This window comes from Macaca nemestrina, chromosome 5 (genome assembly GCF_043159975.1).
Source record: "Macaca nemestrina isolate mMacNem1 chromosome 5, mMacNem.hap1, whole genome shotgun sequence".
Taxonomy (NCBI): Eukaryota; Metazoa; Chordata; class Mammalia; order Primates; family Cercopithecidae; genus Macaca; species Macaca nemestrina.
The window spans coordinates 146,395,514-146,421,809 of record NC_092129.1 but is presented as its reverse complement, the minus strand read 5'-3'; the positions used below and the strand labels follow the sequence as shown (position 1 = coordinate 146,421,809).

The following is a 26,296-nucleotide window of genomic DNA, read 5'->3' as shown; positions in this document are numbered from 1 at the left end:
CAGAGGGAGAAGCTGACCCACTGGACCGAGGTGTTTTCATGCTTCAGAGCAGCTTTTGGTCTGCAGAGATGTCTCAGCTAACACAGGTTAAGCCCTCCCCCCAGAGCAGGCAAACATTAAGCATTTCACAAGTATGGCCTTATGGAAGCTTTCTGACAACGCGGAGGTCAGGTGAGGAGAAGGAGCCCCATTTTACAGACGAGAAACCTGAGGCCCCAGAGAGGCGGAACACCTTGCCCAAAGTCCCACAGCAGATACAGGGACAGGAGCATAGGAAGCCACAGGTACGGGGGTACGGGGGGCAGTCTTCACTGGGCCATAGTCACTGAAAACTGAGGATGAGGGGGCTGGGCCAAGTGAAATGGACTATTCAGTGAAGATGCCACGAGCAGACAGGTGGGACCGGGGCCTGGTTAAGAAGCGCCCACATACAGTCAGAGGTGCTGAAAGAAAACAGGTCGAAGCCCTGGGTTCTGGAGAGGCAGGCCAGCTCCGCAGGCCTCTCCCTCAGTGTCCTCACCTTCAAGCCCGAGGGAGGTGCCGAGTGAATTAAATGAGATAAGATATCCGAGAGGCCCTTAGCACAAGGCCTGGCACATAGCAAACACTTAAGAAACATCGACTGGACACAGTGGCTCACGCCTGTAATCCCAGCACTTTGGGAGGCTGAGGCAAGAGGATCACCTGAGGTCGCAAGTTCGAGACAAGCCTGGCCAACGTGGTGAAACCCTGTGTCTCTACTAAAAATACAAAAGTTAGCTGGGGGTGGTGGTGGGCAGCTGTAATCCCAGCTACTCGGGAGGCTGAGGCACGAGAATCTCTTGAACTCGGGAGGCAGAAGTTGCAGTGAGCCGAGATCGTGCCACTGCACTCCAGCCTGGGTGACAGCGCAAGACTGTCTCAAAAAAAAAGAAAAAAGAAAGAAACGTCAGCTAGCATTGTTTTTATTATTACGGAGGCTGCTCGTGCTGCCTCAAAGCACTGACACTTTTCCCATTTCCTGCATCAGCCCCTGAGGGCGGGGTTTTCAGGAGCAGGTGAGGAAATCTGAGGCTCACTGAGGGACCTCGTTCCCTTCATCCTGGAAATTCCATTTACAGGGGTGGGGCTGGATGCTCTTCCGGTGCCTGGCTTCCTCTCCCGGGGCTGCAGCAGGAGAGAGAACACTCCCCTGTACCCCGTTTAGCCCCAGGATCGCCCTGCCCAAAAGATGACCCTCCTGCCCCCAGTGTCCTGGATGGGAGGCCTCCCAGCCCTCCCAAGCAATGGCTGCAATCCTGTGGGTATAGAGTCTAGCTGGGGATCCTGCTGCTCTGCTGGGAGGAGGAGGCTGCCTTCATAGGAGACTCGGTCCCTGCCCCATCGGTACCGGGTGCCTGGAGTCCACCTGCCCCTCATGGAGAGATTTCTGGCCTCTCGTCCTTGAACTCCATTCTGTCCTGCTCGTGGCTCTCCAGCGGCTCCAGGTGGCTGTCCTTGTCCTGGCTCATCTTTCCCGGAGTCTTCAGAAATCTAGAATTCAGGCCCCAACTGCAAATCATCTCCTGCCCCAGTTGCAGGGGGATTTCAGCCCACCCAACCCCAGTTCTGCGTCCCCCTTTCACCACATCCCCTAGGCTACTCACCTGAACAGGAGCTTCTGCCCCGGTTCCTTCTTAATGATATTAAGCTTATAATAGTGGCGCAGGGCACGAGACATTTTCTCATAGGTCATGTTCACCCGGTTCTGGAAAGCAAAGCAGCCCCCACATCAGCCCTGCTCTCCATGTCCCACTCCTTCCAGGCCTCACTTTCCACCCTGTAAGGGAGCGGGGTGGACTGGACAGCTTCTTAAGCCTCTCATTCCAGGGATCTGTGAGGATTTATGAGTGCTCACTTGAGTTTGGAAGGAGGGGGAAGGTTGGGGAAGAAATGATGGGGCTGGGCAGGGTGGCTCATTCCTGTAATCCCAACAGTTTGGGAGGCCTAGGTGGGCAGGTCACTTGAGGTCAGGAGTTTGAGACCAGCCTGGCCAACATAGTGAAACTCTGTCTCCACTAAAAATACAAAAAGTAGCCAGGTGTGGTGGTGCATGCCTGTAGTCCCAGCTACTCGGGAGGCTGAGGCAGGAGAATCCCTTGAACCTGGGAGGCAGAAGTTGCAGTGAGCTGAGGTCGTGTCACTGCACTACAGTCTGGGCAATAAAGTGAGACTCCATCACAAAAAGAAAGAAGAAAGAAAGAGAGAGAAAGAAAAAGAGAAAGAAAGAAAGAAAGAAAGAAAGAAAGAAAGAAAGAAAGAAAGAAAGAAAGAAAGAAAGAAAGGAAGGAAAGAAAGAAAGAAAGAAAGAAAGAAAGAAAGAAAGAAAGAAAGAAAGAAAGAAAGAAAGAAAGAAAGAAAGAAAGAAAGAAAGAAAGGAAGGAAGGAAGGAAGAAAGGAGTGAGGGAGGGAGGGAGGGAGGGAGGGAGGGAGGAAGGAAGGAAGGAAGGAAGGAAGGAAGGAAGGAAGGAAGGAAGGAAGGAAGGAAGGAAGAAGGAGGGAGGGAGGGAGGAAGGAAGGAAGGAAAGAAGCGTTCTCTTGCCTACTTGGCTGAGAACATAGTGTGGGAGTGAACTGCATGTTACTTTTAAATAGCAAATGTCACAACAGTAACAAATATATATATTTGTTCTATAGATACAGATATAGATATAGATATATTTGCAGGAAATGCAATCAGAGAGACAGCATGGTGGGGTGGCATGGATGGCCTTGCCAGGCCACACCCTGGATGACTTTGGCCAAGTCATTTCTTTCTCTCTCGGGGATAGGCAGTATGAGGTAGGGCCAAAGAGCCTGGGGTTTGGCATAGATTTCAGCCCCAGCTCCAGTGCTTGGCAGCTGTGTCACCTTGGACAAGTTTCTGGACCTCTCTGAGTCTGCTTCCCCAGCTACATAATGAGAAGAACACCCATCGCACAGGTCGAGGATTAAATTATTAATAGCTAATCCATGAAGGCAATTAGCACAGTGTATGGCATGTAGTATGTGCTCATTAAATGGAACTGGTGTTCTCTGGGCCTGTTTTCCTCCCTGTTCTATACGAGGATTAGACCAATACATCCACTGAACTTTAGTCATCTGCATCTTTCCAGCCACCAGCACTGCTAAGAGTAATAGAATATTGCTCTTAGCTCTTGAACCCACAGCCTGGGTTCAAGTCCCTGCTCTGCCTCTTACATAGCAGGGGATGGGTAAATTTGGGGCAAGTTGTTAGCCCTCACTGAGCCCCAGTCTCCACATTTGATAAAACCTCTTATGAGGTTGGTATGAGAATTAAATGAATTAATACAAGTGGAGCTCTCAGGGCAATGCCTGGCAATCAGGCACTATTACATCTTAGGAAAGGCTATAAATTGATGATTATCATTATCATTAATAGTTTTCTTTAAAAGATTTTTTTACTTAAAGAAATCTATTTATTTTAAAAGGCTACATTCCTTATATCACTGCTATAAATCATGAGATAGTCACGGTAGATACATTTTGTAATCCTAATTCAAAAATAAATAATTATAAGGATATTAAACCACCTAAGATCATCTTGCAGACGCCCATTTAGGTACAGGCATTCCTCCTCATGGGAATGCTGGCCTCAGTCATCCCCAGGCCTTTCCAGCCCTGACATCGGATGCTCCTGTTGGGCCTGAGACCTGGGTTTCTGTCCAGCTCCCCGCAGGAAAGCAGCTTCCTCATCTGGCCTAACTGTGCAGTTCATGTAAACATGCTTCTAAAGGCTAAAATGCTAAGCAAAGGTAAGATTAAGCAATGAGAAGACACAATTGTTCAGTTTCAGAGACATTCCCCGTCCATAAGAGGTAACTGCCTGTCCCTCAATAGCTCCCCAAATAAAGTTATCCTGACACTTCTGGGGCTGCTGGTGAAGGCGCCATCAGCTGATGATTGTCCCATAGTGCTAGCGGTTCACTCTGACTCCCAACTCTGTCGCCTTCTGGTTACGTCGAGACCATCCTGCCGGCCAAGGCTCACCTTGTGATTTCCCCAGAGTCTGGCGAGCCCATTTGGATCCACAACTCGGAAGATCTTGGCGTCCTTGTCTTCCCACCTGATGTAGGGCTCATACCGGGGGTCAAGGAGCAGCTGATACACGTATTCCCACAGCAGCCGGCAGTCTGCAATTTAGCACAGGGAGTGCAGGCAGCTTTACTGGAGCTGTGAGGACAGGTGTTAGAAAGGCGCTCTTGGAGGCCTCCTGGCCAGAGCCCTGGGAGCACCAGCAGAATGGTGAAAATGATGGTATCCACAGAAACGGCCACTAACGGGGCTCCTCATGCATTGTCTCATGAGTCTGGGAAGTGGCTACCTTTATCCCCAGGAAGAGGTGAGGAAATGGGCTCAGAGGTGCAGAGGTGTCTAACGTTGCCCAGCTCCTAAGTGGCAGGCAAAGCGGGGAGTCTGACCGGCTCCACCCGACATCAGAGCCACGTGAGGGTAGGTGCTGGGCCCACAGGCCAAGTGGCCAGGCCCCTGACCGCAGGTCCCTCTCTGCCCCTGGCCCACTTAGCCCCCTGGACTTCTATTAATTATAACATCCACCCCTTCAAGTTCCCTAATGGTGAAGTTCAGGAAAACCAAGCATGCCATTGGGAGGGTAAGTGGGTATCTGGGAGCAACTGTGTGATCTTGAATCCCAGGACCTGGCCTGTCGGCTGGGTCATTGCAGGCAAGTTACACAACCGCCTCTGAGCCAGTTTCCTGGTATGGGGTGGTGAGGGAATTAGGTAACATAATAGACCACAAAACCTTCAGCACAGTGCCTGGGATAGTGTAAGTGCACAAAGAATGTTAAGCATTATAATTGAAGAATACAGTAATTGCAAGAGGCTGAAGTGGGAGGATTCCTTGAGCCCAGGAATTTGAGGCAGCAGTGAGCTATGGTTGCATCACTGCACTCCAGCCTGGGCGACAGAGTGAGACTCAGTCTCTTTAAAAAAAAAAAAAAAAAAATCCAATTATTGTGAATCATTGTGTGTTTTATTGATACATAATATTTGTACGTATTTCTGGTGTACATGTGAGATCTTGTTGCATGCATAGAATGTGTAATGATCAAGTCAGGGTATTCAGGACACCATCACCTCAAGTATTCATCATTTCTATGTTTTGGGCCAATCATTGTTTTTTAGTGACTTCTAGTCATTTCCAACCCAAAAGCCAGGCTTCTGCCCACTCTGTGGCTTCATAGAATAAATGTGTGGACATAACGATGGGAACGATAGACTCTGGGCACTGGGGACCACTACAGGGGAAGAGCCAGGGCAGAAAAACTACCTATCACAGGCTGGGTGCGGTGGCTCACGCCTGTAATCCCAGCGCCAAAGGAGGCTGAGGTGGGTGGATCACCTGAGGTCAGGAGTTTGAGACCAGCCTGTGGCCAACATGGTGAAACCCTGTCTCTACTAATAAAACAAAAATTAGCCGGGTGTGGTGGCGGGCGCCTATAATCCCAGCTACCTGGGAAGCTGAGGCAGCAGAATTGCTTGAACCCGGGAGGCAGAGGATGCAGTGAGTTGAGATTTTGCCACTGCACTCCAGCCTGGGCAAAAGAACCAGACTCCCATCTTAAAAAAAGAAAAGAAAAGAAAAGAAAAGAAAAACTACATATCAGGTACTATGCTCAGTATCTTGGTGACAGGATTATTCATACACCAAAGCTCAGTGGCACGGAATTTACCCATGTAACAAACCTGCACATGTACCCCCTGAACCTAAAAGTTGGAAAAAAAAAAAAAAAGAAGAAGAAATGCAGTGTAAATATTATGACTAGAAAAACACCCTTCAGCTTACCTGTCAGTCTGTCAGGTTGTCTGCCTGCTAATCCTTTAACAATGAATGCAGAGAGGAAGTGTATCATTTGGTTAGCACTCAGGCTCTGGAGCCAGACTGCCTGGGTTCACATCCCAACTCTACCAGTGCTGTGTGATCTTGGAGAAGTTACTTAACCTTTCTGTGTCTCAATTTCCATATCTGTGAAATGGGGCTAATAATAGTACCAAACTCAAAAGGCCATTGTAGAATTAAATAAGGGCCTGGGAACCATGCCTGGCACATAACGAATGCTCAATTATTTTAAAATAGATAAAGTTTTAAAAGGCAGGTGTGGCACTCCATGCTAATGTGAGTGTCAGAATATGACTGGTAAATTGCCCCTCTGTGGGAGACAGGGTGAGGCTTGGTGATCCCAGGTATCACTGCCCGCTGTAACCAGATTGTGGCCAGCACACAGGACAGTCATGCTGTCCTGTCATGCAGGACTCCGAAATCCCCCAGCCACAGACCTCCCATCACCAGGTCAAAATAGCCCTGTCCTTATCACTCGTGATGCTGGGACTCAGACTCAGGGCACCTTCCCATGGCCAGAGGAGCAGCCTCCCACTCACCAGCGATCCTGCCGTCAATGGGGGCCTGTGGCATCACAGGGAAGGCACAGACCTCCTGGGTCCTGCAGGTGAGCTCTGCACAGTGACATAAGTTCAGGGACTCCTCCTTGCCAGGGGTCCACCTGGCCAGGCCAGGGTCATCCAGATGGCCAAAGGAGCTGGTAAGCCCTGGGTCTGGTGGCTGCAGCAGGTGGCCACTTCGGGTGTCCATCTGAGAAGGGCCAGTCACCTCTGCAAGCAGATGAGCACCAGTGGTAGCAGGCAGTGGGCCCCAAGCCTCCCCAACTCAATCCCTCAATGGTGAGCCTGGGAGCCCTGTGGGGCAGCACTCCTGATGCTCTTCCTCTGTCCAGCCCCTGGTTAGAAGGTCACGGAGGCAGTGGGGGGCAATGGGTGAGAGCCAGACAGCCTAGGTGCTATCCCCAGCTCCCACACAAGTAAAAATCTGTCAAGCCTGTCCCCTCATCTGTGAAACTGGCTGCAAAGCCAAGCAGTGACAGAGCCAGGTCTAGAACCCAGGGGCGCTGTATCCCACCTCTCCATTTGCCCAAGTATTTATTGAGAGCCTTCTATGAACCAGGCATTGTTCTAAGAATCTTGAGGATATATCGCTGAGCCCCCAAAAGCCCCTGCCCTCAGGGAGCTTCTATGCTAATTGAGAGCAGGGGAGATGGACAGTTAAAATAAAAAGGAAACAGAAACAGTATACAATGTGGGAAGAACAAAATAAATCACCCTAAGGCAGAGAGGGAGATCTGGGAAAGGAGCAGGAGTTGCCACTTTTGAGAGGCTGCTCAGGCCTCCCTGACAGTAGCATTTGAACAGACCCGAAGGAGGTAGAGGAGTGAGATCTGTGGGTTTCTAGAGCAGGGAAGGGATGCCAGGCAGAGGGAACAGTAATTGCAAAGGCCCTGGGGCAGGAGCATCTCAGGCTTGTCCAATGAACAAGAAAGCCCATATGACTGGAGCAGCAGGAGCAAGAGAGAGAAGGCTGGAAGGGGAAGGAGTCAGAGGAATAACTGCACTTGGACTCCGAGTGAGAAGGGAGCCGCTGGAAGATGCTGAGCAGAAAAGTGATGTGACCTACTTCTGAATCTCCCTGCGCTGTGGAGAACAGATCACAGGAGGTCAAGAGCAGAAGCAAGGAGACCAGTGAGGACGTTCTCCAGAGGCAGTGGGGACTGGAACGGGGCAGCAGGGGAGGAATGAGAAAAGGCTGGATTCTGGATAGATTTGAGGGTAGGGCTGACAGGATTTGTGGACAGTGGGATGAGTGGGGGTGGGGGTAGAAATGACATCTGAGCAATTCGAAGTGTGGAGGCGGGTTTGTGGGGCTGGGGAAGACTGAAAAGGGCAGGATATCAGGCATTTGGTTTAGGGGCTGTGGGGGTTGAGATGCCTACTAGATGCCCCAGTAGAGGGGTGGGGCAGGCAGCGTGGGTGCACATATCTGGAATTTGGAGAGGCTGAGGCATATATTGGAATCATTGGCACCACATGGTGTTTAAGATCCAGGATCAGATGAGATTTCCCAGCATCTGAGTGCAGATAGAGAAGCAGAGAGGTCCTCTGACCCTGGGGTACCCCAACTTCTAGAAGCAGGCAAGAAGAGTAGAAACCAGGAGGTCGAGGAGACACCAGTGGGGTAGAGGAGACCAGGTGAGTGGGGTGGCCTGGAAGCCAAGGGAAGAAAGAGTTTTGGGGGAAGAAGAGGTGACCCCCAGGGTCGAAGGCTGTGAGAGGCCACAGTAAATCAGGACTGAGAATGGCCATGGCATGGACATCCTTATTTTCAGGTTTCTGGAGACCCTGACAAGAGTGGTTTCCACGGAGGGCTCCAGAGAGGAAACTGAGACACGATACCAACAGCTCTTTGCTGGAGAGAGCAGAGAAACGGGGATGTGGGAGGCAGGGAGGGTGCAGCACAGAGGGAGGGCTGCCAGGAGCACCCCAGACAGGAGGTGGGGGGGGAGGGAGGGGAGCTTGCCCACACTGGCCACCTCCTTCATTGCTTTGCCTTGAGGACGTCCTGCCCTCCCAGTGAGGCTGATCTGAGGGAGGTACTCAGAGCACCACAAACAGCTTCCTCACCTTCCAGGGAGACTGGAGAATGCTGGGTGGGCATCTTCAGCCTGAAGGCCCCTCCAAAAAAAGGCCCACACACAAGGGCTCGCCGCTGAGTCTTGATGTACTGGAGCAGCTCATACAGGACGTCACCTGGACATGGGTGGGAGGGAGGGCAGGCTGCTGAACAGGCCACGTGGGGAGGGTCAGCCTTGGCCCCCTGCAGCCACCTGCCTCAGGGTGAGGGCTGGCATGTCCTGTCACAGCTTCATGCTGCTGGCAAAGGGGTTCCTGCTGCAGCTAACAGGAGGCTGGGCTGGCGATGGGCAGGGACGCTGCTGCTCCCGTGGTGGATGAATTTTAGAAAGACATCCTATCCTGCCAGTAGACGTGGCCGCCTCCAGGGCATGCAGCTTGCAAGGTCAGGCTGCTTCTCAATCCCCGCACACACCCTTGGCTGAGGGCTTGTGCACAGTGCATAAACTGTACCACTGTACCTCACGTTTCTGGGGGCAGAGACAGTTCTAAGGCTCATGGGATTCCAAGCTTTTTAAAAAGTCTGCCCCTGCCTTCTAAGGAGCAAAGCTGTCTTAGCCTCTTCCTAAAAGGCAGAATTAGTAGCCGCTTCAATAAATGGTTGAAAAAAAGAAAGGTCAGGTGCGATGGATCACACCTGTAATCCTAACACTTTAGGAGGCTAAGGCAGGAGGATTGCTTGAGCCCAGGAGTTTGAGACCAGCCTGGGCAACATGGATAGACCCTGTCTCTACAAAAAGTTTAAAAATCAGCTGGGTATGGTGGCACATGTCTGTGGTCCCAGCTACTTGGGAAGCTGAGGCAGGCGGATCACTGGAACCCAGGAGGTTGAGGCTGAAGTGAGCTGTGTTCACACCACCAAACTCTAGTCTGGGCAATAGAGTGAGACCCTATTACAAAAAGAAAAAAAAAACAGAATTGGACTGTGTCCAGGGTCCCAGAAATTTCCCTTGACTCATACCTTGGGCTAAGGTGCTGATAGTAGGACAGGAAAGAGGGGATCCATGGGTAGAGAGTCAACCTGGGGATCCCAGGCACCCACCGGGATACAATGTAGAGAGTGGTTACTCGAGCACCAGGAGTGCTTGTAGGAAGATGGAGAGATGAACAAGGGCATGAAGGGGACCAGCCCCAAGCTCACCTGCTTCCCCGCTTTGCCTTGGCACAGGACCATTAGGGCTGTGGGGAAGCCTTGTCTCTCTGTCCCTGCCTTCCCCTCACCTCCCACTGAGCTCTTGAATCCAAACTCTTAGAAGGACGAAAGTTCCAGCAGCTGCTACAAGAGGCTCAAGGAGGGAAGTGGGTGGGAGGCTTGTGGAGGGAAGTGGGTGATAGAACTTGGGATGTCAGCCAGGAGCGGTGGCTCATGCCTGTAATCCCAGCATTTTGGGAGGCCGAGGTGGGCAAATCACCTGAGGTTGGGAGTTTGAGACCAGCCTGGCCAACATGGCGAAACTCCATCTCTACCAAAAATAAAAAATTAGCCAGGCATGGTGGCGCGCACCTGTAATCCCAGCTACTCAGGATGCTGAGGCAGGAGAATTGCTTGAACCTGGGAGGCAGAGGTTGCAGTGAGCCAGGATCACGCCACTGCACTCCAGCCTGGGCGACAGAGTGAGACTGTCTCAAAAAAAAAAAAAAAGAAAAGAAAAAAAGAACTTGGGATGTGACATGAGACTGGCTGTGCGTGTTAAGAAGAAAAGGAGCAAATCAGCAGATTTTAGAACATCTCTTTGCCACATACACTGTGGGCCTGCTTGACCAAAAGACAGCGTACACAGAAAACATCAGCGAATTCTTAAAAAAAGACACCAAATCAGCACAAACATAAGAGCCACCTGAAAACAAGCCAAATAAGACTCAAATGCAATTCTAGAGATTCCTGGAAGGCCCTGCTGCCCGCTACCACTGGCCACCCTCCCTCCCACCACCAGTCCCTCCCCACAAACTTCGTGCTGCTGGAACACCATAATCTGACGTTCATTCCTTTGCCCTCAGACCTAGTTTCTGGTTAAAATCAAAAGTCATATTGAGAGTTAAGGCTTTTGCTGTTACCAGCCATTTATACCTCAGTGTGAATGAATATCTGATCTTTCTCTAGTTGGTTTTTTGTTCAGTAGGGGTAGGGGGTGGGAGGCAATAGGATGGAAGTGGGTAAAGGAGACAAGGGCCACAGATAAGGGGAAGAGAAAGTGAGACAGCAAAACAGGCCCCTACAGCTCTGAAAACACGTGGTCAAATGGACTCCCTCGCCTCGAAGGCCTGCTCTAGCTAGGACCCACCAGACACACGCGTGTGCAGAGGGGCATCTGCAGTGCTGGAAATGAGCATGGTTCCCCAAGGAAGACCTCCTCCATCTCCCTCCCTGGACCCCCCTGGGGTATTTGGGCCGTCCTGGCCTACCAGTGCTCCTACTTAGAGGAAAACCTGTGAGTCTCTCTGACCTGAGCTGGGCACGCGGTGCCGGAAGTCGTCCTTGGTGAGGATACAGAGGGCACGTCCATTCATCTCGAACCCGTGCTCCGCGGTGCATGGCAGAGAGTACTCCTGCTCTGCCCAGCGCAGCCAGTGCAGCACGTCCTCCCTGCTCCACAGTGCGGGCTGGATGCCTGCAACCAGCAAGAACCAGTCCCATCACTCCCCGTAGGCCTCTCAAAGAAGCCTACCCTGAGCACTCCATCTGAGCAGACACTCCCCTGTCCTGGCTCCCAACCCCCATCATCTTCTGTCCCTGGCACCTGTTCCTTTCCTTCCTAGCACCTTACCTTCTTTGTAATGACATTTTACACTGGATAGAACCATATGTTGGTGTTTATCATTATATATGTATCATGCATGTATTCACTTATTTATTGTTGGTACCTCCTCCCCACCTGTTTTCCAATCATTCATTCAACAAGTGTTTAACGAGAACCTACTTTGTGCCGGCACTGGACTAGGTGTGCTGGGGCACACTGTTATGTGTATTCAGCACCTAGAACAGTGCCTGGAACACAGTAGGTGCTCAAAAAACACATGTTGAGTGATTACTTGAATGACCGAACAGTCCAATGAAAGGGATGTTACTGGCCGGGCACAGTGGCTCATGCCTGTAATCCCAGCACTTTGGGAGGCCAAGGCAGGCGGATCATGAGGTCAGGAGATTGAGAAAATCCTGGCCAACATGGTGAAACCCCATCTCTACTAAAAATACAAAAATTAGCTGGGCATGGTGGCGGGCACCTGCAGTCCCAGCTACTCGGGAGGCTGAGGCAGGAGAATGGCGTGAACCCTGGAGGCAGAGCTTGCAGTGAGCCGAGATCGCGCCACTGCACTCCAGTCTGGGTGACAGAGAGAGACTCTGTCTAAAAAAAGAAAAAGGAAGGGGTGTTATGATTTCCCAAATGAGGCAATGAGGCTCCCAGAGGTTAAGTGACTAGTCCACACTCACACAGGAAGCATGAGGCACAGCTGGGATGTCTGGTTATTGAATTTTTCTGCTCCATTGTGCCAACTTGGAATCAGGTTTGCTCAGGGAACAGCCCAGGGGACAAGGGAGCCTCCTACACTCACCTTCAGTGCATGTGTTTTTATTTCTGGCAGTAGCCAGACAAATGGCTGCTGATTCTCCCCACGTTTCCACTCTGCCTGGGACTGCTATGCTCCTAATGCCAAGTTTTGGGTGGTGTTTAGCAGGGCTACATTATGACTTTATTGACACATTTGCCTTGTGGGCAAAAAATATTTAAAATAGACTGAGTGCAGTGGCTCACCCCCATAATCCCAGCACTTTGGGAGGCCAAAGTGGGCAGATCACTTGATCCCAGGAGTTCGAGACCAGGCTGAGCAACTTGGCAAAACCTTGTCTCTCCAAATATACAAAAAAGAAAATTTAGCTGGGCATAGTGGTGCACACTTGTGGTCCCAGCTACTTGGGAAGCTGAGGTGGGAGGATCTCTTGAGCCTGGGAGGTCACAGTGAACCATCATTGCACCACTGCACTCCAACCTGGGTGACAGAATGAGATCCTGTCTCAAAAAAAATACATAAATTTACATCCTATTTTATGACTGCACTGGTATAAAGACTCAGAGCTTACTGGGTTCAGTTCTACAGGTAAGAAAGTTGAGGCAGAAGAGAGAAGCAATGGTCCAAGGCCACACCTTGGCAATGACAAAGACCAGACCAGCCTCTGCTCCCTTATACTCAAAGCAACACAAGAAATGAACTTAATTTTAACATTTAAAACAAGGGAGATCTGCATCCTTCACTGTTCATTCATTCAGCCAATATCTAATGAGCACCAGCTTGTGTCAGTCACCGTGCAGGGCCAGGGACATGGCAAAGAACCAGGCTGGCAGGAGGGAGGAGTCCCACAACCGGTAACTCTAACGACAGTCCTCCTGACGGCATGCGAGGAGTGCTCATGGTGCCGAGAAAACAGAAAGTAAGGCACTAGAGCCCAGGTTAAAAGTGAGGAGGGGTTTCCTTTACTTCTATTTTGGGACCTAAAAATAAATAAGAGAAAAAAGTAAATGTCTGAAATTGCCAAAAAAATGATTTAAGATGGGAAGAAAGAATACATGTGAGAACTAGCCTCTGTGGTACTACATATGACAAAGCCATGTAACTAAGATTGAAAGGTCTTATGCTAAGATTGGCAAGTATCACTGGGAAAAAAAAGGTGGATCCTAGGAGTAAGTAAGTGTTCATGCACATACACATGCATACAAATGTGTGTATGTGTATTTTGTAAAGTTAATACATGGCAGAGGTAGGATTTTAATTCAGAGGGAAAGGATAGTTAATCTAATATGAAAAAAAAAAAAAAACAAACCTGATTCTCCCCCTGGAAAAAAATATATTTGGGTCCTCACCTCCTGTTGCAGGAAGTCAGGGACCCCAAACGGAGGGACCGACTGAAGCCACGGCAGAAGAACACAAATATAAATTGTGAAGATTTTCTGGACATTTATTAGTTCCCCAAATTAATACTTTCATAATTTCTTACACCTGTCTTTACTGCAATCTCTGAACATAAATTGTGACGATTTCATGGACACTTATCACTTCCCCAGTCAATACCCTTGTGATTTCCTATGCCTGTCTTTACTTTAATCTCTTAATCCCGTCATCTTCGTAAGCTGAGGAGGATGAATGTCGCCTCGGGACCCTGTGATGATTGCATTAACTGCCAAATTGTTTGTAGAGCATGCGTGTTTGAACCATGTGAAATCTGGGCACCTTGAAAAAAGAACAGGATAACAGCAATCTTCAGGGAGCAAGGGAGAAAAGACTTGGAGCCTGACTGCCGGTGAGCCAGGCGGAACAGAGCCATATTTCTCTTCTTTCAAAAGCAAATAGGAGAAATATCGCTGAATTCTTTTTCTCAGCAAAGAACATCCCTGAGGGTAGGTCTATAGACAGCCCCCTTAAGGTGGCCTCCTTTTACGGTCGGTCGAAGCCGAAGGGATGAAATAAGCCCCGGTCTCCTGTAGTGCTCCCAGGCTTATTAGGACAAGGAAATTCCCCTGCCTAAGAAATTTTGGTCAGATAGGTTGTTTGCTCTCAAACCCTGTCTCCTGATAAGATGTTACCAATGACAATGCATGCCTGAAACTTCATTAGCAATTTTAATTTCACCCCATCTGGTGGTCCTGTGATCTTGCGCTGCCTCCACTTGCTTTGTGATATTTTATTACCTTGTGAAGCATGTGATCTCTGTGACCCACACCCTATTCGTGCACTCCCTCCTCTTTTGAAAATCGCTAATAAAAACTTGCTGGTTTTATGGCTTGGGGAGCATCACAGAACATGCCAAAGTGTGATGTCTCCCCCGGACACCCAGCTTTAAAATTTCTCTCTCTTGTACTCTTTCCCTTTATTTCTCAAACCAGCTGAGACACTTAGGAAATAGAAAATAACCCACAATAAATATCGGGGGTGGGGTTTCTCCCGATAACCTCCCACCATTCACATTCACAAAAATCAATTGTAGGTAGATTAAAGGCCTAAAGAATAGAACAATACAAATCTTAATATAGTAGAAATCAAAAACCATATGCACTCAATAAGAGCGGAGGGGACCTCAACCATGACAGGAAACACAGAGGCTATAATAAAAACGAAACACACATTTGACTACATTAATTTTCTGTATTTGCTGCAAAAGATACCATAAACAAAACTAAAAGAACATAGATTTCGGGGAAATATTTGCAATGCAGATGATAGATAAAAGGTTAATGCCTTGTCAAGAGCATCTGTAAATTGATTTTTTTTAAAGACAAAAAAAATCTTCCCAGCAATCCCAGCAAAGCAGGATTTCTCAGCCTCAGCACTATTGATGCTTTGGGACTGATAATTCTTTGCTGTGAGGGCCTATCCTGTGTGTTGTAGGATGTTTAGGAATACCCTGGTCACTATCCACTCAACGCCAGCCTAGTTCCAACAACTAAAAATGTCTCCAGACACGGCCCAAATGTCCCCAGGGGGAAGGGAGCAGCAAAATTGCTGCCAGGTGAGATCCCCTGCAGCACAGCAAATCCACCAATAAGCATGTGACAAGACATGTCACCTCAATAGTCAGGGAAAGGTACCATCAGAGAAGAATAAGATATCATTTAGGCCGGGCGCGGTGGCTCAAGCCTGTAATCCCAGCACTTTGGGAGGCCAAGACGGGCGGATCACGAGGTCACAAGATCAAGACCATCCTGGCTAACACAGTGAAACCCCGTCTCTACTAAAAAATACAAAAAACTAGCCGGGCGAGGTGGCGGGCGCCTGTAGTCCCAGCTACTCGGGAGGCTGAGGCAGGAGAATGGCGTGAACCCGGGAGGCGGAGCTTGCAGTGAGCTGAGATCCGGCCATTGCACTCCAGCCTGGGCGACAGAGCGAGACTCCGTCTCAAAAAAAAAAAAAAAAAGATATCATTTAATATCAGGAGTGCAGGGAAAAGGATGCCTTGCTGGTGAAGATAGGAATTTGGAGCCTCGCTGGGAGATGAGTCTGGTGATACATGAGATGCTGAAAGCTGACTTAGTGTAAAATGTGGAGGCCACATGATGGGCAGATTCCTGAGGGGTCGAGGGCAGGCCTCCACAGCCAGCCAGGGCTTCTGTGGCTAGGGGGTCAACCGCCAATTGCATTGTACCTGAACTCATATTTTTTGTGTAGTTCCCCTAGTTCACCATATTGGAGGCTGTCAGCCTGAAAATTCAAAACTGTGATTCCTGGCCAGTTGTGGTGGCTGAGGCCTGTAATTCCTGCAGTTTGGGAGGCAGAGGAGGGAGGATCATTTGAACCTAGGAGTTTGAGACCAACCTAGATAACATAGTTAGACTCAAGACTCTACAAAAAAAATTTTTTTTAATTAGCCAGGCATGGTGGTGCATGCTTATAGTCTCAACTACTCAGAAGGCTGAGGAGGGAGGGATTGAGCCCAGGAGCTCAAGGCTGCAATGAGCTATGATAGTGCCACTGCACTCCAGCCTGGGTGACTGAGTGAGACTCCATCTCAAAAAAAAAAAAAAAAAAAAAAAAGTAAAAACATGCAACAGCAACAGAAAGCATAGATGATGTTGCCAGGCCACTTGTAAATAATGTGACCTAAATGACAGTACCTCAGTTTCATCATCGGTAAAACCAAGGATGATGGAAAAAACTGTACCGTCCACACAGGGCTGTCACAAGGATGCTATGAGATAATCCATTTAAAGAGCAGCATCTGGCATGTGGCATGTGCTTTTTGACATACACGGAGCTATAGATGTCAATGAGGTAATATGTGTAAAATGCGTAGCACAGGGTCCAACACCTGGCGGGTATTATCTAAGGCGTCAATCACCCTCAAGAAGTCTCCCTGACCTAGTTGCCGGGATGAGAGCAACTAGGACTCCCCTTCCCAATCCAAGGTGAATGTGGGACTTCCCCTGCAGATCGGCCCCCGGCCTCTCCCTCTCTTGGCAATAATCCACTGCATTTTCACTTCTTTCCCATTCACCATCTTTGTCTCTCAAGATTCCAGGCAAATGTCACCTTGTCACCTCACTCTCCTGGCCCAGTGGCCTGCTTACTGAGGATTTCCAGCTTGGCCAGCTCCTGACTCCCAGCTCCCAAGGCAGATATGGACAGAGCCCCCTGGCTGGGGCAGCAAGAGGAGCTGCCTGTCCAGGACACAATTGGAGGGCTCAGGTGTCTCCCTGAAGAGTCAACACTGTGTCCCCTACCTCCTTCCAGAACAGAGCTAGATGTGGGGGCTCCCCTCCACCTCCCAGCTGTATCATCTCCACTGCCCTTATCTGTGGACATAGTGCTTCTTTACATAGTCACCTGAATCCCCAACTAGAATGTAAGCTCCAGGAGGCACAGACTTTGCCTGTCTCAGTTACTGTGGTCTCTCCAGCCCCTACAGCAATGCTTGGCACGTAGTAACTGCTCAACAAAAATAAATTGCTTAAATAAGTGAGTTGAGCAAAGCAGTGTGGAGTCACCCCCAGGGCTTCCTTGCCTGCCCTTTCTCCAGCCCCTGACTCCCGCCCCGACTGGACCTCTCTTCCCACAGCATCCCTTTTACTCTCTTGCTGAAGAAACTATTGCTCCCAACTATCAAGCCCATCAAGTCAAAACCCCTCTGTCCTGGTTTCAAGACCCCTCAAAGTGCCCCTCCCCACCTGACCAAAGCTATTTCCCACCACTTCCCACCACACCCCTGTACTTTACTGGGTCTAGTGAGCTCCAGGAGCCACAGAACCTGACCAGCATTCAGCAACCAAATCAGAATGAACAGCTGGCTTTTCCCTACCTTGCAGGATCCTCTTGCAGGAAGAATGCAAGAGACAGTTAAAGTGCTTGGCCAGTATGCTAAAAACGGGAGCTATCATAACCTGAGGCTAGAGGCAGTTTCTCAAAGCAAATGGCAGCTGTGGGGTCTAAGGGATGCCAGTTCGAATCCCAGCTCCACCATTTTACTGGTGGGTGGCTTTGGACAAGATAATTCACCTAAGGCCCACTTTTCACAAATGTAAGGCAGAGATAACAAAAGAAGCTACGCTCCACGCCTACTGAATATATTCAATCAGATAGTAAATACGGTATGCCCATCACAATGCCTAGTCAAGAGTGAAAACTCAAACAATGGCCTTTATGCTGATTATCAGCATCCTCACTGGCTGAGCCCAGCCCGAACACAGAGAGACTAGCTTGCTTCTCTGCCGTGATGACTACGGCTTATCAATTACCATGCCCTTAGTTTATTGTATTTCATTGTGTCTCCAGAGACCCCTTAAATCCGTCACCCCACTACTTGGCCCCATTCTTAGCCGATAATCCTTTTCTTGGTAATCACACCAAGCTTTATGGTCATCGCTGTGGGGGGCGGGGCCAGTGCACATAGTTCACATTGTGTACTGCACAAAGATACCATCAGAGGAGGGGAATGGGAGGATGGAGGTGAAATCCAGCCAGGACTTTGATTGGCTTCTCCCCAAAGGAGGGGTCTTTCCAATTTGCACAAAGATGCATATGATCTAGCCCTGACCTTGTGTTTAGGGAGGAGAGAGGTTCTTTATCCTCATATTAATAGTTTTTGCAATTCCCCATCTGTTTGTTTGGGTCCTCACCACCATATTCCTTTTCATTGCCAGGTGATGATGTCACTGTCAACACTCACACGTTCCAGTGAATTAGAACATTCGCTTTTAATCTCCATCCTCCCATTCCACCCCACCTCTCTGGTGTTTTACACCCACATCCCTCTGGTTTCCTGCTTCTCATATGCCATGATCTAGGGCAGCATTTCTCAAACCATTTTGACGTCAACCCATGGTAAACAAATACATTTTGTACCCACACACACATATATATATAAATAGCCTAAACAAAGTAGTCACAAATCTCAGCTACCTTTACTATTTATAATGCACCCTGATGTGTTGTTCTATTTCAATTTTTAAAAATATTTATCTTGGTCCACTAAGTTGATTTCACTTCCTTAGTAAGTCTTGACCAGCATTTTGAAAACAAATAAAATGTGGTTCTCAAACCAGCAGCATCAGCATTACCTTCTGCAGAGTTTATTAGATTCTGCAGAGTTTATTAGAAATCTCCAGAATCTCAGTCCCCATCCCAGACCTACTGCTGAACCAGAATCTGCATTTCAACATGGTTCCCAGGAGATTCATGTGCACATTAAAATCTGAAAAGCCCTGGTCTGGAATACCAGGAAGCCACAATTGTTAATGCTGATCTATTAAATGAAGTGCCCAGGAACTCTCTCACACGTGAAGGATGTGAACTTGAGCATGGGCACCCAAAATCTGTTCAAGCTTCCCAAAGGCCCATTTCTCCTGCTTTACACTTCCAGGGAGTCACAGAGAGGTATTATCCCTCTCCCTGTGATTCTGAATATAGGACACGGCACTCTACATCTCTTCCCGTGGCTTATTTACAGCTAGGAGCTTTGAAAGTCAATTTCAAAACACAAAGAAGTCTCATTTCCTCTGCATCCAAAGCAAGAAGTTCACAGACCTTTTCTCTGGGGAATAAGCTCCAGGGAAAAGAAGAGATGCAGGACCGAGAAGTAAGAGTCCTGGGTTGGAGGCCTAGTCTGGCCGTTAGCATCACAGATGACCCTTGCCCTCCCCGAGTCTCAGTTTCTCTGTCATTGAATGAGGCCATGGTGGTGACCATCTCTGAACTGCCTCCTCTCAAAATTCTCCCAAGTTGTCCCTTGAGGATACATTAACTCCTCCCAGACTCACTCCTCTGTGACATCAGCCCAGTTCTGAAAGTGGTCCTAGAGTCTGCACTGCCAGCTGTCCCTGCCCTGCAGCTGCATCCCCCCCCCATAGCTCCTGACTCACTCTGGCCTTGGGCAGACCCTCATGGCCGTGGACCAGGGATGGGGAGGTGAGAATCCTCTTTTGTTCCCCATTTCCATACAGGGAAGCATAGTTGTGAATCTCCATGAATCCCACTCCTCCATCCCAGTAGACCTCATGTCCCTTGCCACAACCCTGGACATCACAGTTGTCCTCAGAGTGGACTTTCCACTGCTTTACTACACATCTTTGTCAGGAAAATCAACACCAAAACAGTGAGCTCTGCAGGAAAATAACTTCGTGTTCCTCTTAGCGTCAACTCACAAGGCTAAACAAGATGTGTTTTGTTTGTTCACTTCCTGCTGAGGCAAATCAGTCCTGACTGCTAAAAGGGAGGCTGGAGGTAGGGGAGGGAATGGGGTGGGTGATGGGGTATAAACAAGCGAGATGGACAGAGATGGAAATCCAGCTTCCAGAAATTTGGGAAACTGGGCTGAGATCACCCCCAACAGGGCTGAAAAGTCGAACCCTCATTTTGTGTCAGCAGTTGGCTTGTTTGGGATGCTGTTGACAGGAAAATGAGTCATTTGGCATCCCCTATCTTTTAAAACTGTCAGATATTTACTAAGGGCCAGAACTGTATTATCTGAATATTTGCAGATGTTCCAATAAATATGAGTCATGGAATCTAAGATGACAGGTATAGAAGACGCTGCTGGGGCCCTGCCCATAGGCACTGCCTCTCACCTCCGCACTCTGAAGGCTGCCAAATGCCCCATCTGACTCTGCCTTGGGTTCTTTCTGGCTGCGGGAAGCCCTTAGCCAGTGTACAGGGTAGCTTGGAAATGCTGGAGAGCCAATACCCCTGGAAACAGCATTTGTCCTGTCATGGAAGGGAAGTGAGTGGATAACCCCCTTACCCATTGGTTGGAATAACTTAGGATTCACTGTCCCCAGAGACCCCATGGTGCTAACTGGCCCAAAAGAACACCTCTGGGATTTCTTTCTCTTATTTGTCTTTCCTCCCCACTCCTCACCAGTATTTTAGGGTTTGCTCCTGGGGAAATCTAACCCAAGGCAACAGAACTGGTAGCTCAGGAGTTCTAATCTAGGAGAAAATAGGCCACGATGACCTGCACCCTGAGTTATGCAACCAGAGAATAGGCTGCCTCAAGAGGGGATGATAAAATGCCTGTCCCTAGAAGTGTGCAGGAATATCTGGTGACCATCTCAGAAGGGCCCACAGAAGTGACCCTGCATTGTTTGGAGGTCCTGGTGTTCTTGACAGAGATCCCGAGTCATTCATGCATTCATTCATTCAGTAGATATTTAGTGAGCTTCTGAACTTAAGAAGTTTGGTCTTAGGGAAATAGGATTTCCCAGGGCTCAGAGAAGAGTTGTGGGTCTTGTGCTTGAGCTTCACTATTAGAAAGTATTTCTTAGAAGTTGTGTTAAAATTTCTAACCTTGGCCGGGCACAGTGGCCCACACCTGTAATCCCAGCACATTGGGAGACCAAGGCAAGTGGATCATGAGGTCAGGAGTTTGAGACCAGCCTGGCAAATATGGTGAAACCCCATCTCTACTAAAAAATACAAAAATTAGCCAGGCGTGGTGGCGCACACCTGTAGTTCCAGCTACTTGAGAGGCCAAGGCAGGAAAATAGCTTGAACCAGGAAGGCGGAGGTTGCAGTGAGCTGAGGTCATGTCACTGCACTCCAGCCTGGGTGACAGAGCAACACTCCATCACAAAGGAAAAGCTAAAGAAAACTCAGCAAAGAAGCAGCAAACAGAGGGAAGGTAATTTAATTTTGGCACCTGACCAAAATTAAATTTTTAATTGACAAATTATAAATAATAATTGTATATATTTATGCGGTACAAAGTTATGTTATGAGATATATATAAAATCTTGGCCAGGCACAGTGGCTCATGCCTATAATCCCAGCACTTCGGGAAGCCAAGATGGGAGGATTGCTTGAGCGCAGGAGTTTGAGAACAACCTGGGCAACATAGACAGACCCTGTCTCTTATTTAAAAAAAAAAAAATTAATTTTAAGGGCCAGGTATAGTGGTTCACGCCCCGTAATCCCAGCACTTTGAGAGGCAGAGGTGAGAGGATAGCTTGAGCCCAAGAGTTCAAGACCAACCTTGGCAACATAGTGAGATTTCCATTTCTACTAAAAATTTTAACATTAGTCAGTGTGCCTGTAGTCCCAGCTATTGGGGAGGCTGAGGTGGGAGGATTACTTCAGCCTAGGAGCTCGAAGTTGATGCTGCAATGAGCTGTGATTACACCACTGCACTCTAGCCTAAGCAACAGAGCAAGACCCTGGATCTAAAACAAAATAAAAATTTACCTTTAAAAACTCAGCTTTTCTCCTCCCCTCTACTTACGGAGTCTTCCCGGCAGCTTGCAGATCCCCCTTTCACCCAGCAGGTTAATTTGAGCTTCACATCTGGCTTGCACGTGGGTGCCTAGGGGAGGCATGGCTGCCACAGGGCTTATAGGAGAACCAGCCAATTCTCCCTCCTAGAGAGAGAGAAACCAGGACAGAAGAAGAGCGTCTTGGTGAAGGTTCAGCCATCTTTAAATGTCTTAAGAATTTTTTTGGAAGGGAAAGAGTGTTTATCTCTCCCAATAGACTGCATCAACCTTAAAGGTAGGAACCATGTATATCTTCAACCCAGTACCATCAACATCTTGTACCCAGTGGGCACAATAAATGACATCCTTCCAATTCAAGCTTTCCATGCCTGTGCCTAACTCCAAGAGGGATCCCCTGTCAAGACTTGTATGATTGAAATCTGAGAGCCTAGGGATACTCACTGGATCCTTGGTGAGGACAACACAGGAAACCTGAGAGGCCAGTATCAAAAGACCTTAAATCAGAAATAAACAAACAGGCCAGGTGCAGTGGCTCACACCTATAATCTCAACACTTTGGGAGTCTGAGGCAGGTGGATTACTTGAGGTCAGGAGTTTGAGACCAGCCTGACTAACATGTGAAACACCGTCTTTACGAAAAAATACAAAAATTAGCCAGGCGTGGTGGTGGGCGCCTGTAATCCCAGCTACTCAGGAGGCTGAGGCGGGAGAATCACTTGAACCCGGGAAGCGGAAGTTGGAGTGAGCCAAGATTGCGCCACTGCACTCCAGCCTGGGCAAGAGAGCAAGGCTCCGTCTCAGAACAAACACACACCATTTTCAAAAGAGAAAAAAGGATAAATTTCTGAATCCTAAGGTCTCACCACCGGAAGCCTGTATCTTTACAATTCAACAATCAGCCTGGCCCCCAGAGATGACGGGGGTTCATCCATCCAGATGAGAAAATGAAGAAGGTGGCAGGATTTTGTAGGAATAGGAGGCTCCTTGGGGCTCATGCCCAGCCACAGGCTGCCACAGCACGGAAAGGAAAAGTGAAACCAATTCCATCAAGTCATTTTTCACTCTAGGATTGTCAAAAGCTTTACATTCATCTCTTGGGATCCCAGGAGAGCGATCTGCTGAGAAAGAATTTGGATCGGAGCCAGCAGAACTCCAGAAGCCTTGGCTGCTTCGAAAGGGGATTCAACACCTTCCAGGGTCGTTCTCACTTCATTTCCAGCCAGACCCCCTTTGGTGCTGTTTCCCAAGTAATCAGACCTCAGGGGCTGCCTCCTAACGGGGAAAGGAAAGCTTACCTTGCTGGAGAAGGGGCTCAAGTCACAGGACTTGCCTAGGACTTGCCTAGGACTTGCAGGAGGCTCTTTGTCTACTCCTCTATCCCCATCCAAGTAAGAGGAGCGGGGAATTCCGGGGCTGTAACTGCGTGGGAAACGCCAGCCATGGAGCTGCTGAGGATCAGACTCCTGGGTTTCAGCATGGAGGCCAGGGAAGGGTCTGATAAACGGGTATGGGTCTTGGCGAGAAGCGAGTGGAGAAAGGCCTTGGAGTGGGACGGGTCCCCAGCTCTGGGGGCAGTTCCGAGGCTCCCAGGAAACCGGCGAGTGGGGAGGGGCTGCTAAAGAGGGGCTCCCTGCGAGAGAATGCGTTCACCAGCTGTGAGGACCCGGCTTGCGCAGGAACTTCCAAGGACCTCACATTTGGTTGGTGTAGGGACGACCAGTGGTAAGGGGGCTGCAGAAAGGGCCTGCAGGGGCTGTGCGTGATGCCTTCAGAGCTGTGTATGACACTGAGTCAGGGGCGGTGACCCGCGTCTGGAGGTGGAAGGGGAGGTGAGTGGGATGGTTGTGAGGTTTAGGAATGTGTTGGAAAGAGAGATTCCCGCCAGGTAAAAGGTCTGATAAAATAGGTTTGGAAATCTGGATAGTGGGGAAAGGATGAGGGAGCAGGTGGCTCCGCGTGCGCGCTGCGTGTTCAGCCGCCAGGCTCTTACCTGCATTACAGGTGGAGGTGAGGAAGCCACCGGCTTTCTGTCGTGAGCGCTTCCCCGGCTGTGGCTGCTGGGGCCCTAGGCCCGCGCTCCTAGTCCTCCTCCCCCAAACCCCTAACCTGGCTCCGAGAACTGGAAGGTCGCGTGGGAGGAAATGTCTTTCGAGAAGCGCCAAGGCGTGTGCGCCCGGGTCCCCCGCAGGCGGGCAGGGGCGCCAGGCGCTCCGGTAATCGCTATCCTTCCGGGAAACGAAAACGAAAGAGCGGGATGCGGTTCCACTCGCGCCGCTGCGGGCTAGGGGCAGGGCAGGGGCCCGCCCCGCGCGAGCGCAACCCCGGGGCGCTTCCCGCTCGCCAGCCTGGGAGGCGTGGATCCTGCACACAGCCTCCTGCCGGTGGACAGCCCCTCTGGCGACCAGGCCTTGGCTCCCACTGGGGCAGAGGTGGGATTCTGCAGGATCTGAGGAGCTAAGGGGACCCCTAGTCCTGAACTCGGGACCAGCTGCCTCTCTTATGGTCCCGAGCCCAGGAGCAAGACCCTGTGAGTCTCCGCACATGGGATGGGAAGGGGCCGCCCATGGGGTGTTCCTGGGCCTGGTGCCTCTCCGTTTAGGGGTGGGTGACCTTCCCGGCCCCGATAGATACTGTCTCGGTCTGCTGTTTGGCCCCGCGGCGGCCCCACAGGTCCGGAACCGTAGCGCCACCATCAGAGCGGCTGTGCTCTCCTGAGCGGGACCAGACTACTCCGAGATCCCGACTGACACCTTTTCCTGGGCCTCTGAGTGCTCCAGAGTTGGTGCCTGGCCACCCATCACCCTTTCCATCTGTCTCAGCTCCCCCTGTCTCAAGGGAGGTTGTGCGCATAAAAACAAATCAGCAGACACTGAAGAAAAGGAAAGAAAAGCATTAACAACCTTCTGCTGAAAATCTGACGGTGTAGATGTTGTTACAAAGTGGGCTTAGCGCTGATATATTATCACCAGCTCTAGGCCAGCAATAAGAAACCAGTAAGAACAAGGCCAGAAACCCAGTAGAAAAAAAATGAGCAAAGGATATGAATAAACAGTCCACATCAAAGGAAATGCCAAATGGCTCCTGAATATGCGAAAAGATGCCCAGGGCGCAGTGGCTCATGCCTGTAATCCCAGCACTTTGGGAGGCCAAGGTGGAAGGATCGCTTGAGCCCAGGAGTTGGACACCAGTCTGGACAACATGGTGAAATCCTGTCTTTACCGAAAATTTTAAAAATTAGCTGGGCTTGGTGGGGCTACACCTGTAGCCCCAGCTATTCAGGAGGCTGAGGTTGGAAGATCGCTTGAGCCTGAGAGTTGGAGGCTGCAGTGAGCCGTGATTGTGCCACTGCACTCCACCCTGGGCAGCAGAGAAAGAAAAAGATGCTCAGACGAACTCACTATTTCCAATGTGCAAATTAAAGTTATTCTGAGACAAAAATTTTTACCCATAAATTTGGCAAAAATTTAAAAGTTTAATAACATAATCTGCTGGAAAGGCTGAGAGGAACAGGCACTCCACTGGGAGTGTAAAGTGGTGCAACCCCACGGCAAGGTCTGGCAAAGTTACAATTGCATTTTCCTTTCACCCAGCAATCTGCCCACCAGAAATTTATTCAACAAATATCCAAAGTATACGTAGTTACATATTTCATTATGGTTTATAATAGCAAAGTATGAGAAATAAGGTGTCCATAAAAGGCGGCTTGATAAAGTAATGTGCATTCATTTGTTTTAATTTTAATTTTCCTTTTTTTTTTTTTTTTTTTTTAGAGACAGGGTCTCACTCTATCACCCAGGCTGGAGTGCAGTGGTGCCATCAAAGCTCACCTTAACCTTCAACTCCTGGGCTCCAGTGATCTCCCACCTCAGCTCCCAAAGCACTGGGATTACAGATGTGAGCCACCACACCCAGCCAAATTATGTACATTCATTTAACTGAATACAGTTCAACACTTTATGGAGTTCTCTGTGGATCATGGCAAGCTCTCCAAGAGGCAGTATGGCATAGTGGATAATAATCTAGACTTAGGAACACCTGCCTGGTTTGGAATCCCAACCATGTCATTTACTGGCTGTGTGCCCTTGAGCAAGTTTGTTAACCCCTCTACTGCCTCCCTCTACTAACTACTGCCTCAATTTTTTAACAGTGAAAAAGAGCAAATAATAATACCTGTCTCATAAGGTTGTTATGAATAAGTAAGTTAACATTTGTAAAACACCCAGAACAGTGCCTGACCACCCATGCTAAGTAAAAAAATCAAGGTACGAAACAGTGTGTATTACTACCTCTTGTATGTAAATATATGTGTGTGTATATATGTGTGTGTGTGTGTATGTATGTATTAACTAGTGTTTATACAAAGAACCTCTGGAAGAATACATAAAAACTAAAAAGCATAACTGGAATTTAGAGTAGAAAATAAGAGAAAGGGTTTTTGTTGTAAACCTTTTCATATTGTTGTGATTTTTTTTCCCCCTAAGACAGAGTCTTGCTCTGTCGCCAGGCTGGAGTGCAGTGGCATCACTTTGGCTCACTACAACCTCCGCCTCCTGGGTTCAAGCAGTTCTCCTGCCTCAGCCTCCTGAGTAG

At 49.1% G+C, this 26,296-nt stretch overlaps 1 protein-coding gene across 3 annotated transcripts; it reads right to left on the bottom strand.

Annotated features, from left to right (window-relative positions):
- Window positions 1-915: 915 nt before the first annotated feature.
- On the bottom strand, window positions 916-24,205 carry LOC105474521 (ETS variant transcription factor 7). Of its 3 annotated transcripts, XM_011729264.2 has the most exons (9): window positions 23,697-24,205; window positions 21,715-21,850; window positions 10,964-11,128; window positions 8,511-8,636; window positions 6,420-6,650; window positions 4,009-4,151; window positions 1,626-1,726; window positions 1,370-1,512; window positions 916-1,146 (listed from the first exon to the last, which is right to left on the bottom strand). In XM_011729264.2, the coding sequence occupies exons 1-8, from the start codon at window positions 23,700-23,702 to the stop codon at window positions 1,395-1,397; spliced, it is 1,026 nt and encodes a 341-aa protein (XP_011727566.2). In that variant the 5' UTR covers window positions 23,703-24,205; the 3' UTR covers window positions 916-1,146; window positions 1,370-1,394. The 3 variants fall into 3 exon arrangements, with proteins under 3 accessions (XP_011727566.2, XP_011727563.2, XP_011727567.2); XM_011729261.2 differs by having other exon boundaries at window positions 916-1,512; window positions 23,697-24,204; XM_011729265.3 differs by lacking the exon at window positions 23,697-24,205 and adding an exon at window positions 23,002-23,344 and having other exon boundaries at window positions 916-1,512.
- Between the last annotated feature and the right edge of the window lie 2,091 nt (window positions 24,206-26,296).

Bases quoted from the DNA above. Each gene is read 5' to 3' on its own strand.
- LOC105474521 (XM_011729264.2), bottom strand. The intron at 8,637-10,963 runs GTCAGAGAGACT...ACCCATGTCCAG, and splicing joins GCACCGCGTGCCCAGCTCAG to GTGACGTCCTGTATGAGCTG. The intron at 6,651-8,510 runs GTGAGGAAGCTG...ATCTGCTTGCAG, and splicing joins TTCTCCAGTCTCCCTGGAAG to AGGTGACTGGCCCTTCTCAG.